Source organism: Catharus ustulatus, chromosome 6, assembly GCF_009819885.2.
Source record: "Catharus ustulatus isolate bCatUst1 chromosome 6, bCatUst1.pri.v2, whole genome shotgun sequence".
In the NCBI taxonomy this organism is placed as follows: domain Eukaryota; kingdom Metazoa; phylum Chordata; class Aves; order Passeriformes; family Turdidae; genus Catharus; species Catharus ustulatus.
In genome coordinates, this window is record NC_046226.1 from 5,434,608 (window position 1) to 5,450,529 (window position 15,922).

A 15,922-nucleotide genomic window follows, 5' to 3' on the forward strand; every position below is an offset into this window, starting at 1 on the left:
TTTTCTCTGTGTAATAACCATAAACATCCACATTTGATGGTGCATGGAACTTCAGCAATTTTAGCTTGAGTGCAGAAAATATGGTTTTCTCTCCTTACCATCCCTTAAGTGGGCTTTAAACTTTTAAAAATTATTTTATTGAATTATTATTTAATTTTTTTCTGTTAATTCCAAAAGAGATGCAGGGAAGGATCTTCCTAAGTTGCTTGGAATAAACTCAAAAGCCTGCCAAGAATGTGAGGACATCTGGCCACATATGTTTATAGAATCATAAAAGTAGGAAAAGTCCTGCAAGGTGAGGGAGTCCAGTCTTTGATCAAACACCTTGTCAGCCAAACCAAAGCACTGAGTGCCACACAAAGTTGTCTCTTGAACACCTCCAGGGATGGTGACTCCACCACTGCCCTGGGCACTCTGTCCCAATGCTTAACAGCCCTTTCAGTGAAGAAATTCTTCCTGATGTCCTGCCTGAACCTCTCCTGATACAGCTTGAGGCTGTGTATTTTGTGCTGTCCCCATTCCCTGGGAGCAGAACCTGATCCCCACCTGGCTGCACCCTCCTGTCAGGGATGCAGAGTGAGAAATCCCCCCTGAGCCTCCTTTTCTCCAAGCTGAGCCCCCCTCCAGCTGCTCCTCAGCAGATTTGTTCTCCAGACCCCTCTCCAGCTCCCTTCCCTTCTCTCACCCCTCCATGTCCTTCTTGTCACAGGGGCCCAGAGCTGGACACAGCACTGAGCTGTGTCCCCACCAGCACCCAGCACAGATTGACTCTCCTGAAAGCCCAGGTAGCAACCAGGCTCCTCTCACACTGAATATACCCTGTGGAGGAGGCAGAGACAGTTTTTCTCTCAAACATTGTGTTTTCTGTGCAGGGCTCTGGGGTGTGTTTTGACAAAGTCCCCCCCAGCCATCTCCTTGGTGTCTCTGCTGCTACACACCATGGTGCCATGCTCAGTGCCCGAGGCTTTGGAGGGGTTGCAGCCCAGTTATGAAAGCTTCATCTGGAAGCTTTGAGAAACATTTGGAAATGTTTTGGAAAACATTTGGATCGAGGATGCTGTAGCTCTGTGCTTGGTTGTTTTATTTTGCTTTGTCCTTGAGCGAGAAAACTGCTGTTGGGTTTCTGGGTTTTTTTGTTTTTTTCCTTTCCATCAGTTATTCTTTCAGACAAACTTATTTCCAGGAATAAATCAGAGCAAATGCCAGTGTGAAAATAGTTTGTGGTGTAAAATGTTACTGAAATTGTGCTGGAAGGGATCTGGAGAGGTTACCTTGTCCCCAAGGGAAGTTGAATACGCTCATTGGTCTGGAAAGTGATGGTCTTTGCTGGGAGTTGTTTTGTCATAAATTATCTCAGGAGCAGAGGCAAAAATCTACCAAATAATTCTGTCAGTTTGTGTGCACGAGCCTTCCTCAGTTTATTCAAATCATTTGCTGAATAAGTGTTGAAAATTAATGCTGGGTTTGTTCCCAGAGCTATTCAAAGTAATATTCCAGAGTAACCTTTTCCACCTTGGCATTTGCCAGGATACTGAAAGCTTCATGGATGAATTGCAGTTACCCACAGTGTGTATTTAACATGGAGCCAGCCCTGTTTTGCCCCATTTCTGAGATACCCAGTCCCCAGAAGTCCCTGGGGATGAAGAGCAGGTTTTTCTTTGTTTCTTGTGAACTGGTTGTGACTTCTCAGTTTTCCAGGTGGTCACCAGCCCCTGTGGAAATCCACAGCAACCTCTCCCCTTGACATCTGCAGGCTTACATAAAGTTGTGAGATCCTGGGCAAGGATCACTAGAAATCCTCATGTGCTTTGAGACTGAGCCAAGTGATGACTTGCAGTTAATTTCTCCTGCATCTTCCTCCATCCCAGCTTTGTGTCTTGAACGATGAATCAAAAAAACCCCACAAAAAACCCCACAAAAAAACCTAACACATACCCAAAAGCCCTGCTTTAATGCCCCCACCTTTTAAAGGTGCTGCAGAGCTCCATGGGGTTTTTTACCTTGCTTACAGCTCCTCACTTCAGTGATGGAAGGTTCTGAAAGAGGTTCACCTGCAGCCAGCTGGATGCAGGCTTGTTCTCCAGCCAGCATTGCCTTGGTGTTGGAATCCACACAGCCCAGATGGTGACTGGTTTTCCTTCATCTGGTCCTTTCCCCAACCAGTTTACAGTAGGTGAGAGGGGAATTCATCCATCTTTGGCAGTGGGGGAGGCTTGGCAAGCCCCCCATGGCCCATCTGCACATTTAAAGGGAAGATGACTGGCATCAGCGTTATTGTTTGGCCAAATGAATGTGGGGATATCACAGCTTAGATTTGTTACAGATGGGTTTCTGGATATAGTCTAAGGCATTCTGCCAGCCAATTTTATATCTGTGTAAAAGTGATTGGCATCCCTATAAATAAAGCTGCTGTGGGATTATAAATCTAAATATACTTATTCATTAAATTATTTTTATATTTCTACTGGGTTGTCATCCTGGCTCATCATAAGCAAACCATGCTCTCTGCCTGTGTGTTATTCACAGCTCCAGCAATGTGGCTTCTGAGCTTGGGAATACTTTCTCACTTGTGTGTGAGCTGTCCATGAGTGTTTGTGCCATGGATCTCTTCCCCAGGACTTCCTCACAGTCATCACTGGGAATGACCCTGTCCTGGAGACTGCTGTAGAAGTGGCAGTGGCTGTAAATACAGGAATGTGAGTTTTTATTTTTGGTTCACAGGTGAGCATGACTGTGCTGCAGTGTTTAGTACCTGTGAGCTGGTAAATGTTATTTGCATGGCTGCTTTATGCTGGGAATGGAAGGGCTCCTCCATGAGCTCCTCCATCCGTGTCCTGGGGCAGGGAGCCTCACAAAGTTTCTTCCTTCTGTGCTGCATGGAAACAGGGGTCTTTCCACCTGGTTTAACCATCCCTGCTGGTTGTTTTGGCTACAGGAGCAAGGAAGAAAGTCCCCCAGACCAGTTCCAGGTGCAGCTGTGAGCTGGGGAGGTGCTGGAGGGAGAGCCTGGCCAGACACCAGCACAGCAATGCAGGCACTGGTAAATCTGGCTTGCTTTGAACAGGCTGATGAGAACTGAGAGCTGCAGTCTCTGGTTTCTCTGGGGTTATTTTTCTTCTCCTTTCAAAGCATTTGATTATTAATTCAGCAAATGATGAAGCATAGAGAAACATGTGCCTGAGTGGAAGACTATCAGCTGCCTCACTCTTCTCAGTAATAATGGGCACTGTTGAAAGTTAACCCATGATTTTAGTTTAATTTGCTAATGAAGGGAAGCTTTAAACTCGGTCTGTCCATCTGCTCCTCCTCTCGTCAATGACAATTCATTAAGTCCATTGCCTGGTTTTGTCCTTTCTTTCAGATTGGTTTTTCATCTCAAATCTGTGGAGCTGCTGCAATTTTTGTCAAAGCAGCCATCAAGTTAGGAGGGTGTTGTGGAGGTTTTTTATTAAGGGATGCAATGAAACCTCAGCCTGTACTAGACCCCAGGGAATACGCATAAATGTTATGAACATCCAAGCCATAAAGAGTGCTTTAGTTGGATTTGCCATGTTATGAGACACCAGAGAGCCCCCACTGCAGGTCTCTGTGCAGACATGTAGGTGTTGCTGGGGGGATGTTCACCTCAGTGAATTCTCTGATGTCTAATAAATGTAAGTTCATCCTGCTGAGATTCACAGAAGGAAGTACTCCATTCATGTTGGTGTTCCTGGTGCTGCTCACCCCACCAAATGTCATTTTGGTGGCATAACAGGGTCAGCACTGTCTTGTAGGGTCTGCAGAAAATGGTGGCAACATTTGGATGTCTTTGGATGTCCTTGGATGTCTTGACTTCTTGCTGGGGCTGTTTGCCTGTCCATGTGCAGTTTGGCACTGTGGAGGCTGCTGGGATTCAGCATCCTGAAGGAGGGAGCTGGACAATGCTCTGGAAACCTCTCCATGCTGTACAGCAGGAAAGCACAGTCTGGCAGGTGAGCAGCAGATGGAGAGGAGAAGCCTGTGTCCTGCCTCTGGGTTATTTCTGGTGCCCAGTGGCTGAGCTGAGGCTGAATTGTGGAGGTGAGAGGTTGTGGGCTGTGTCCTGCAGGTACCAGGTTTGAGCACAACAAATTTCACAAACTCAAAAATTAAAGGAAACATTTTGCCTGGTGCTGGCTAGGACAGAGGTTACCTTGGCCAGAGCTGTGTGGCTGGTGCCAAACAGGGAGGTGGTTGCCTCTGTGAATGACATTGCCATGGTCCCTGTGTGGTGCTGCAGACCCTAATGCAGTGATGTGCCCCCTTCCTCCCTAAGCCAGCAGCAGCTCCTGCCTGGCACATGTTGCCCAGGCGCTGGAGGTGCTGGGGTGGGTGCTCAGAGCAGCTCTGGAGGTTGTGGTGTGACCAGCTGGGCTTGGTGCTGCTGGTAGATGTGTGAGATGCTTTCATCACCTTGTCTCAGGGGGAAGGGACAGACCCTGAAAGAGCAGACACCAGCTTCCCTGCAGGGATGTGATGGGCTGCAAACAGGACTTGACATTCAGTGTGCTCTTGGTGAGCTGCCAAATGTTTGCATATCAGCCTGGCTTTTACTGCTAGGTGTCAATGCTTATTTCCAGGCCTGGTTTCCACCAAAACCTGGGGTTTTTTTGCAGTACTGGGTTTGGTTTTTTTTTGGTCTTTGTTCCTTTTTTTCTTTCTCCATTCAGTGCCTTAGTAAGAACACAGCTGAAGTCCTGGGAGCCCAAACTAAACCTGGCTATTACACATGACCCGATTAGAGGCCATGGTAATAAGCATTTGAATCTAAAGCTAGATTAGGCAGGGAGCAGTCTGAGGCTGGATTTGCATAGCACACATTCCTTTTCCATAGGACGTGTTGGTAAATCCACTGAAAGCGAATTTAGAAAGTGCTGGCATGTGTCAAGTGCTCCTGTTGATGCATGGGTTGCTCTTCTCACTAGGCACTCAGCTGGGAAAAAAATGCCTGTGATTGCCTGCAAGATGCTTTTTCTCCTCTCTGCCTGCTCTCACGGCTCATGTTGCAGTCCATGGGGATGGGTAACTCTTGCCAGCTCTAAAAATCTGCATTAAGGGCATTTTGAAAGTTTTTGCCTGGAGAGGCAATTATTTCAGGGTGCTTTCTCATCCTCTGACAACTCTGGCAGTAGTGGAGTGAATCTGGAATTTTCAGGTACCTAAATCCAATTTGCAGCTTCTTCAAGCTTTCGCTTCAGTGTTACAAGTCTTGTGCTGGAAAATGCTGCAAACATTTGTTACCCAGAAGCCATTTCATTTCCTTCCCCTGTGAACAGAAGACTGTGGATGATCTGAGGGTCAGTCTGCATTATTTCATTACCATGTGTTTAGGCCATCCAGACTGCAGTGTTAGTTTGGGGCAATGGGATGCAGAGGTCAGACAAGGGGGGAAATGTTTTCCAGTGTTTAGGGTGGTGTCTGGGCAGCAAACCTGCAGGCTGGCTGTTCTGGGAAAGGGTTTGAGATGGAGTCATGGGTTTCAGTCTTGGTGGTTGTTATCCATGGCATTGTCTGGGCTGTGCTGGAAGACCTGGAATTCTGGTGAATGCAAATCTGCCCCCCTGAGTGGCTTCTATCAGCCAACCCCGTTGCCACTTTTGCTGATAGAGGTGTTTCCAAAGCTGCTGAAGGGATGGGAGTGTTTCTGGGTGTTGGGGATGTATTTTCTCTGCAGATCTGGGCAGACCTGGTGTCAGTCAAATGCATTGCCCTGAAGCCAGGAAGGGAGGGGAGCTTGGAAGGAATGCCACAGGTCACTGATTGTTGGATCCCAGAAACCTGGGATTTTTGAGCTTTCTGTGCTTTCTGGCTCTGACCCCCTGGAGAACACTGCTGTGACCTGAGACCTTGGAGAAGGCTCCAAATTTGAGTGGTGGAGTTAAAATCACAGGTGTGTAGTTAAGTAGAAGTGTGTGATTTCACATGAAGGATTTTAAATTTGAGGGTTGTATAATATAGTAATAGGTATGGGACAAGATGGAGGATTTTGGGTGGTGTCTCCTTTTGGTGTTCATCTTCCCTTCTGCTTTCAGGCAGTAATTTCTGGTTGGACAGTGCTGCACTGCTGGTCACTGGAGTTTGGTTATTGGATTAAAAGTGTAAACAATATAGGTGTTAATTCTCTGTTGGACTGTTTGGCTTTGACAGGCCTTGTAGCAGCTGGATTCATCTCCATTTTGCTATTATCTAGCTGGGAGCTGGAAGTGTTGCTGACCTCTTAGCACTTTAAATAAGTTAATAAACAACCAAGCCCGAACATGAGAAAATTTGTTTCCTTTCGTGTTTTTCAAGCCTGGCTCTCTGTAAAGACAAAAAACCTTCAGACAAACCATTAATTAAGTGGTGCAAACACCACCCTGTTACAATGATCAGCAGAGCACCTGAAGCCTTGCCAGGTGTGCAGAGCTCTGCAGGACCCAGCCACCCCCAGGGCTCACCTCTGAAAGTGTGAAATTCTCCATTGGTTTGGGTTCTGGAGAGAAGCAAAGCTCAGCTCTGTATGCTGAGCATGAATCCACCAGTCTGGAGTATCCCTTTGGTCACTTGGGGTCAGCTGTCCTGGCTGTGTCCCCTCCCAGCTCCTTGAGCATCCCCACTCTGGGGTGAGGAGCTGAAAACACCTTCACTCTACCAAACATCTCTGAATTAGCAACACAGTTTCCAGCACAAACTCAAGAAAATTAACCATTCCAGCCACAAACAGCTTGGAAAGGGGCAGGACTGGTTTGGAGAAGTTTGCCCACCTGCTGCAGATGCGATTAAATTAAAAAAAAAAATCAAACATAGTTATGTTCTCTCAGGGTGTCTGAGCCTCTCAGGATCCCCTTGGGTCACTTTTTCAAAGTGGTTCTTTGCAATTGCAAGGCTATTTTTTTAAAAAATAATGATTGTATAAATATCTACAGGGGTGGGAAAGCTTGTGTTTCAATTTGTGCAGTGTGAAAACCTGCAAAGAAGAGAAAAAAGAAGAGAAATCCACTCCCATATGTGGCTGTAGCAGGGATGTGCCCACTGTTGCTGTGATAATATTGCCAGCCAGGGGGTTTCCTCACTGAAATGTTTGCTCAAGTGGGGTGAGAGCTCATTTTTTGAGCACTATCCAGGGGTGAAGGCAGGCAGGGTGCCTGAAGGTTTGAGGTGCTGGGATGCCCTGTTTGGACTCCAAACTCTGTGGGGAAAACCAGATTTGGTTAAATCAATGCACAGAGGAAAAACTTAACAATCCTGTGCATGTACTCAGTGTGTTTAAATTCAGTTTGTATTGACACTGCTGATGCTGATACTTCCCCGGATTAAGCATTAAAATAGCCTCTATTGATTTTTTAATGCATCCCCTTGGGACCTCCCCTGCACTGACATTCCTCTCTGGATGCTGCAGCAGGGGAAGAGGAGCCTTCCTTTGGTCCATCCCCTCGCTCAGAAGCTGGGTAATTAGGCAATTAAAACCATGTGCCCCATTAAGACAGGTCTCTGAATTGCAGGTGGTGGATTTGAGCAGCTGTCCTGGAAAATTTGAGTCCTGCCCTGTGGCTCAGGACGGTGCAGATCCATCCTGGTCAAAGCAGGGCTTGTGCCATAAGCTACATTTTGTTGTAGCCACATGAAATAATGACCAAGCCTTCCAATTAATCTCATTTGCTGTGCTTGTCTGATATTTTTTGTTTTTTTTTTTCTTTAACTGCAAACAGTATTTCAGGGAAATGTGATAAAAGTTGCTCTTTTTTCACAGGCTGGGTGGGAGCTGTTGGGGTCATGTTGTGCCTGATGTGAGCTCACATAACTTGTTTTTTGGTGTTCATCTGCTGGAGCACAGGGAGGTATTAGTGTCATACTGGAAGGAAAAGTGGCCAGCAGGCTTTTTCTGCCATTAGACATATTTACCAAGGAATTCTCAAGCCCACGTTTGTACTTTAGGGGGGAAAATCACTCTGGATTAACATCAGAATTTAAAAACCTCTAAAAGGAAATCAGCATTGCAGATGGGTCGGCCAGCTGAGAGATCTGACAAGTGTGTTTTGTTTGCTCTGGGCACCTTCTGTACCATGAGTTTAATGATATCTTGAAGTTTAATGATGTTTAGCCATCAGGATCCCTGCTGGGAAGGTCTCCTATTTACAGCAGCCTTCATCAAATTCCCATTTTGAGAGAGAAAGAAACCACACCACAAAGTGCCTGAACACCTGTGGTTCCAGTAGCCTCACCTTAAGCATGGAGAGTGCTAAAAAGCTCCAAATACCTCCCCAAAAAAGCCCTCTGGGACTCAGCCAGCAGCTCCTTGCTGCCTTGTTGTGGTGGTGGCCCCAGATGTTGCTGTGCTGATGGACTGGAAGCATCTGCAGCTGAGCAACTTGGAAACTCCACTTTGTGAAGCCAAATTAAGAGGCTTTAAAAGAGGATAAAAACCTGCTGCCTTCAGCCTGTCTTACCCTGGGAATTACTGCTGAAACGGGGAGCAGTGAAATGGAAAGCTCAGCAGTGAGGGTTTGCATATGATAAATCACAGTCACAGCCCAAATATTCATTGGAGGGGCAGGGATGAAAAAAGGGAAGGAATTACAATAAAGGAAGGTTGTTGATTGAACTGTTGTTCTCCAAGAAAAGGCTAATTGGCAAACAAATATCCTCCTCCGGTGGGAAATACAACTCCTTTCTAGCTTGCCAGGCTGCTGAGTTTGTATTAACAGCATTTGCATCCTCAAAGGGAGTAGTCAGAACTTGTGATATCTGGGCTGGGCTTTACAGCTGGTATCAGCACCTTCTGGGGGTGGGTTTGAATGAGCAGTTTTCTCCCAGCTGGGGCTAAAACCAGCGGTGGAAAGAGAGTGGGGCTGGATTGGTGCTTGTGCTGGGATGGAGCCAGGATGGAAGAGGATGCTCATCAGCCCCTGAGCTGCCCAGCTCAGAGCATCCTTCTCTCTGAACTGGTTTTGTCCTTGAGGGCTGCCTGGACAAGGCTTGGCATCACCCAGCCTGGACATTCCCAAAGGGAGACCAGGTTTAAATGGCACAGGAGGAATTCTGGGAGGCTCTTCCCTGCAAGGCTTCATGCTTTCAGGAGAGCCTGGAATGGGTGTGATCCCTCCCTGCACATAACCTTGGCTCTGTCTCTGCCCCTTTGAGCCCCACCACAATGCAGCTGCCCAAAACAAGAGTGGGGTGAGGAGAGCACCAGAACCCATGGCCCCTTTCCTTTCTGCTGGTTTTATTTCTGTGTTACCTTTTGGGCCATGGAGGTCAGGGGAATTCCCCAGCATCCTTCCTGGAGAGCTCCCCTGCCAGCTCTGCCTCCCTGGAAAGTCTCTTGGGCTTGGATCAGTGTTGTGCCTGGGTTTCAGGATGCAGGGAGTACATTTCATATGTGACTTGAAAACTGTTCCTTCCTCCCACCAGTGCCAACCCACCCCATTTTTTAGTTTGATTCTGCAAAAAGAGGACCGTGAATCCGCCTGATTTCTGGGAAAACGGGATGTGTGTGTCTGTAAAACTGGGTCATTCAGCACCCTAGTGAATATCAAGAAATATATATACATATATTTATATAGGTTTGCAAACTGGGTCTTGTCAGTGGCTCCATGTTGTTGTCCTTGTTCCTGAAATAAATTGTATTTGCCTGAGCTGATCTGCTGGTTCTCCTGTAAGAAGTGATCTGTTGTGATTTGGAGGATCTGGCACCAGTGCTCAGCTTGTCACTGATTAAATTCACCTTTTTAGTGAAGAACTCGTGACCTCCAATGTTACTGTGCTGCTCACATCTAGATGGCTGGGAAACTTCCAGCAAGGTTTGGTTTTTAATCCTCAGGAACTAAACAAAGTTTTGCTGCAGCAGCGTCTTTCCTGGTTGGATTAATGCGATCACTGAGCTGTGCACCACGGGGGATGGAGAGCTGTGTGGGGTTCCCTGGGCCAGCTCCTGATGGATGCTCTCTCTGTGGATCCAAGCTTGTCTCCATGCCCTGAACATCCTGCAGCTCACCATCAGCCATCCCCTGCTCCAGATTTTTGCCGGCTTGCCAAAGCGAGCGGCGCTGCTCCGAGGATTGATTTCAGCTGGAGAGCGCTAAGGCAGATCCTGTCTCACCCTGCTGTGCACCACACTCTTCCCCTGAAAAGTGGATTACAGAGTCAGCAGCGTGTGTGCTTCCCTTGGCAGGGACCTCACTGTGTGCTGGGGAGGCAGCAGGCAAGCCAGGCCATGGTATTGTCGCAGCACAGTGAGATTGTTGCTCTTTTCCCTGAATAGCATCAACACCTCCAGGTGGGAGCCCCATGCAGGCACAGAAAAGTCTCTCACAGCACTTTTCTTAGGTGTAAGTTTAAAGTGGAAAAAGGAGGGCTTTTCTGGTGTGTGAAAAATTTGTGGAACTATGTCTTTCCCTCACTGGCTCAGTAATAAACTTGTTCTAATTTGTCTTGCTGCACTCTGGATGTGGCCATCAAGGCCCTGAAGCTCATCTGCCCTTGAGCTGAGCAAAATGTTTTCTTGCGAGACAGCAGGCCCAGATGTATGCTTCAGGATATGACAAATGCCACAATAAAAGGGAAGAATAGAAAGAGGAGGTGACACATTTTAGGCAAGCACTGGGTTTTTGATGATGCTGGCAGATGGGGCTTTGCTGGAGTGAGCAGAGCAAACATCTCCTCCTGGCATCAGGGACTCTGTGCTGGTGGCCTTCAGATACCAGATACCCAAGGAAGGTATAGAGACACAAAACACTCTTTTTGTTGGGTCCACAGAGTATAATAGGATTTCTGGGACAAGGAAAGGCAATCAGGGGTAACTCATGATTTGGCAGATATATTTATAAATCCATGAAACCCAAGTATGAGATTTGCTTGTGTGAGAATCGCAGCTCTTGTGATGCACTAGTGATGAGTCAGGCTCCTCCTGGCAGCTGCATCATGGAAAGGGAACTGTTCCCATCCCTTTTGGGCTGCTGTTTGGGGAGTAGATGGATGGACAAAAAGCAATCAATAATTTAAAGCCTTTTAGCAGAACGTTTTGGGCTTTTTGCCCTCTCCTGATGGCATGCACTGATTTCCACCAAACACAAATATTGCTCCTCTGTACAGCCTATGCCTGAAAACAGCTTTACACTGGAGAAAGGGGGGGGGTTGGAAATCAGCATGAGAATTTGTGGCTGAAAAATCATTCTGGTTGCTTTAAACAGATCTGCTGTGTGCTGGGGATACTGGCACCATGCTCAGCACGGTGGAGGTGCTGGTAATGGGCTCAGACCCTTTAACCTTCTGTGTTGGAAGGAAGGTGATTCTTGCTCAGGGGAAGGCAATCCAATTTCTGAGCACCTTTTATTTTTAAAATTGAATAATACTTAGACCACCCTGCAAGTAAAAAGTGTTTCCATGCACCAGCTTTGGTGAAAATGTGAAATGCAGGAGCACTTCTCTCTCTTGAGAGGGATGTGCTGCTGCCTCTTGGAAGGGCAGAGCACCATGAACACGTTTTGGAGGGCTCACAATCAGAACCAAACCCAAGAAATGGTTGGGTTACTGAGTGGAGCCAAGGAAGGTGATGACTGTCTTGGGTCTGTAAGGTGAAAAATTAAAATGTACCTATGAAGGGCTTTGGTGCTTCTCAGGGAATGCTGCAAATGAAAAATGCTGTGGGAGCATCCAGTTTTTATTGCTGTGAAGGTCTGAATGTGGCTTACAGAGGAGGAAAAATCATCTAGAATTGTTTATTTTAAAAACTGATGCAAGTTATCTTGTGCTGTGCCCTGTTCTGGGTGTTAATGGAGAGAAGCGTGGAGGGAGGATGAGCATTGCTCAGTGGTGGGGTGGGACAGCTGTAGAGTGCACTGTGTGGAATGCCAAATTCCTGCTTCCTAACTGCTGAGAAAAGGGGTCCAGGACACTTGGTTCTAAAACTTGGTGACAGTGATGGTGTCTTCCTAAAGTCCTTTCTGGAGCCAAGTGCCTCCCAACCATCACCAGCCAAGGAAGTCCCTTGGCAGTGATGGATGAGAATTGGAATATTTCCATTGTCTGGGAGCCTCCCAGGCTGTGCTGAAGCTCTTACAGAGTAAAGGCAGGCAAATCCTGACATGGGCCAAGATGCTGAAATTGGTGAGGACATGGCAGGGAGGATCAGTGAGCTCTGTTAAACTCACACCAAACCACTCCCTCCCTGTGCAGGGCGCTGGAATCGAGCTCCACGTTCGGAGAAAGAGCTCACTCAGGATCTTGCATCCTCATTTTGGGAGGGGAGCCAGGAAAACAACAAGCTAATATTCATGTTTGAGGATTTAGCTCCTGGCTCCTGGGTGGGTTTGGAGGAGGCGGGTGTGGAGGGGAGCGTGCGCTCCTTTGCATGTGTTTGTGCCCTTGTTGGGTATTTTTAGGCTGCAGACCGCAATGCTGCAATACCGGTGCTGGCTCCCAACCAGCTGGTTGGGGCATCGGTCACAGACAGGCTTTGGCAGCTCCTTGCTCCACGCAGTTTAATTTAGCTTGCTGAGGAGGCTGTTGAATATGCAAGTGGTAATTGCTGCTCTCCTTTCCTTAAAGCAAAGGAAGCGACACCAGGGTCCAATTTTCTCCTAATGACTGATTTCATTTAAACACTGCTCAGGGCAATGTAGGCTTGGTGCTTTTGTTTTTAGGGCTGGGGAGAGCTAAACCCCTGTCTCTGTGTGTCACTGGGCTGGGTGGCCTCTGTCTCTCCTGGTCCCATACATGAGCTAAGCTCCTTCTCCTCCTTCTCTCCAGTCTGGGTTTCCAGTCTGAGCCCATTACACACACATATTTTCACCCTTGTTTTTATGAAAACTTGAGTTGTTTGGGAATGATTCAGCTCCATCAGTCCTGCCTTGGGCTTGGCTACGAGTTCCCTCAGTGACCCTTCCCAGCCTATCTTCCCTGGCTCTGTTCATCCAGGGACAATTAAGCTTAATTTATTCTGGCCCGCTCAATAGTAGAGGCCAGAAGGCACCATCAGATCACAATTTGACTTAAATGTATTGATCTAATTAGCAGTCAAAGGTACGAGCAGGACACTTAACATATGATGTGGCACAGAACTTGTCCCTTCTGTTCTCCTTAACACAAGCCTCCAGATTGCCAGGGGCTGCTGCTTTTTCTTCTTGAATAACCAATTTCTGCAGGATTTGCAGGGGAGGAGGAGGCTGTGTAGCTGGACTTTGTTCTGACGATGCAGGCTGTGCTGTCTGCAGCTCCCAGTGACCTGCCAGGGAGCTGTGTTTTGATTTTGATCCGTCATGTCAATGAATATTCATCAGCCTTCTGAAGCTTTAATGTTATTTGCCTGGTAGGTAACATATTCTTTCCCTAACCTTTTTTTAGCCTTGGTTGCTAATAACCTACAGCCCACTCAGTCTACATTATAGGGTGGTTTGGTTTTTTGAATTGTTTATAGATGAAAATGAGGAACCTCAATAGCTCCAGAGCTGGAAGCAGCTCAAAAGTACCTGGTATTGGTTGCTACATGGCTGTCTGCTTCAAACCCCAAAATAAAACCTTGTCTTTTGGTCTGTCATTCAGACTTGTCATAAAGCATTGTCAGGGGTGCGTATCTCTGAAGAGCAGGTGTTGTTCTGATGAAAGCTTTCCACACGTTTTTGTAAGCCCAAGTCAGAGCTTGTATGTAGCAGCAGGTTTCAAGGACGAGGCTGACACGGTGTTGAAAAGGGGATGGAAAATGCCCTGTGGAAGAGCTGGGTCTGCTCCAGACCCGCTCCTGGAGCAGGAGCAGGATCAGATGCTGCTTTGGGAACGGTGTGGCTGTACCCATGGACTTGGAATGACCAAATTTTGCACATCTGGGGACTCAGTGTAGGCTGGGACAGAGCTCCTGTGCTGGGTACAAAGCGCTGGGCACCACCAGCATCTCCCTTTGCACCCCGCTCCTTGTGGCTCTTTAAAACCCAAACCTGCAGTGTTCTCTTCCATGTTGGAGTGGACAGAAATCCGTGTGCCTTTGGCTTTTTGTTTCCCTCCCTTCTTTAGGAGAGGAGCTCGGCAGCAGGTCCCCAAGCCCTGCTGACACCGAGGGATGCCAGCAGGCAGCTAATGGATTTGCCGCGGTGCTGGCTGCCGGGGAGCCGTGATGAGAGAGCTTTCATGGCAGCTGAAATTCCTCCAGCGCCTGCATATTTCTACATCCAAGATGTAAAAATGTGAAATGAGATTTGGGGCCCTTCAGGAAGGGGGGGACTCTCCAGGCTGGGCACACAGAGCAGTTGCACAGCCTGGGATTATCCTGCGTGAAGATCCCATCGCTGTTTCCCATCGCTGGTGGTTCAGCAGATGATTACACCATGTGCTAAAAACGTGCCATCGAGATCATTTCAAGGGTCAAATCCTCTGTTCAGGAACTGTGGGTACAGCCTGAATTTTCTGCTTTCAGAGGGCAGTGTTTGCCATGCTGTGGTGGTGCAGGGTCTGACCTCGGGTCTGACCCCAGCCCTGGCTCTCCACAGGGCACAGCAGCTGTTTGTTCTGCTGTATAAATCCATAGATGGAGGGAATGGCAGGCTCCAGGGAGATCAGACACTCCTTTCCAAATGCTGACCTTTGTTCCCCCGAGTCTCTTCATAGCTTTGTTAATAAATCTGAGTCATCCATATTTCAACCTTGGCTGTTTGTCCAGTCTCTTAACATCTCAGTGTCTTGTTTCGCAGAGATAAAATATGTGGGTGTGTAACTTTGTAAGACAAATGTTTAGACTTTCAAAAATTCCCCACTTTGCTGGTTGATTTTTCTCATTAGGGTGTTTCTCCACACTCCTCATTCCTCATAGGTGACCCTGCTCTCGTGTCACTGACTTAAGAGTCCCAATTTTGGGGCAGCTTTTGCCTGGTCCTTGCTGTCATTAGACAGGCAGGTTCCTGCCCTGAGCTTTGCTCCCAACCAGTTTCAGAAATCAGCAAAACCCAAGCAGCCACTCGGGCGAGCGATGCCCGACGTCAGCACTGCTTAGGAAAATCTGAGCTACCGGCACCGTGTGATTTTTATCAGCTGAAATCGCGTCTTGTAAATATTTACTGGAGCTGCAAGTAAGGTTTATCTAATTAAAGCCAAGCAAAACTTTCCATGAAAAAGAGCTGCCGTACTGGTGGATGTTTAGGGACACGTTTAAGAGTTGAGGGAAGCGTGCAGGATATTTTTTTTCAGCTCTGCTGCTGTCTGTAGCTTGGGGCGTGCTGAGCCACATGAGGTCTTCAAGGATTGAATCACCCATGGTGGGGACCTGGTGGCCCCAAACACATCCAGCTGTTCTGACAGCAGTTTCCTGAATTTTCCATACTCCTGGCATGAGGGGGGCTGGCCTGGCTGCCATGGCATGGGGAGATTGGTGGGGATTAGCTGGGATTGGCAGCAGTGGTGGACTCCTCATCCCACAGGGACAGTGGCGTGACCCCTGCCGCTGCCAGCTCCGGCACGAGGCGAAGCAAATGCATCTTTTTAATTTGCGTGGTCGTCAAGGTTGCCAGGACTGTAAACGTCAAATCTGAGCAGAAATATTTGGCATGAAAGCTGTGTCTGCTCTTCCCCTCCGTGCGGAGCGCGTGGGTGGCTCGGTTCCTCCTCCCAGCGCGGGACGGGAGCGCAGCGCTGCGGGGCGGCCGCTCCAGCCTCCGCTCTTCTCTCCCCCGCAGGATCTAGTGCCCAGGAGGGAGGCACACAAGGATTGTGGCCATGGCCCCGAGGAAGAGGAGCGGCCGGGGGATCTCCTTCATCTTCTGCTGCTTCCGCAGCAGCGACCACCCCGAGATCACGTACCGGCTGCGCAATGACAGCAGCTTCGCCCTGCAGACCATGGAGCCCTCGCTGCCCATGCCGCCCGTGGAGGAGCTGGATGCCATGTTCACCGAGCTGGTGGTGAGTAGGATACTTCTTCATGTCAGTTCTACTTTTGGGGTTTCTC

At 48.0% G+C, this 15,922-nt stretch overlaps 1 protein-coding gene across 3 annotated transcripts in view; it reads left to right on the forward strand.

The window, feature by feature from the left end:
• The window catches only part of DAAM1 (dishevelled associated activator of morphogenesis 1), an 88,329-nt gene that overhangs the window by 21,334 nt on the left and 51,073 nt on the right, over positions 1-15,922 (forward strand). For 2 of the 3 annotated variants that reach the window (XM_033062835.1, XM_033062837.1), the window contains exon 3: positions 15,654-15,876. In XM_033062835.1, the coding sequence (XP_032918726.1) occupies positions 15,694-15,876 (183 nt within the window). In that variant the 5' untranslated portion in view covers positions 15,654-15,693. Of the gene's footprint in view, positions 1-2,572; positions 2,697-15,653; positions 15,877-15,922 lie in introns of those variants that run through there. The other variant, XM_033062836.2, reaches the window with a different exon arrangement.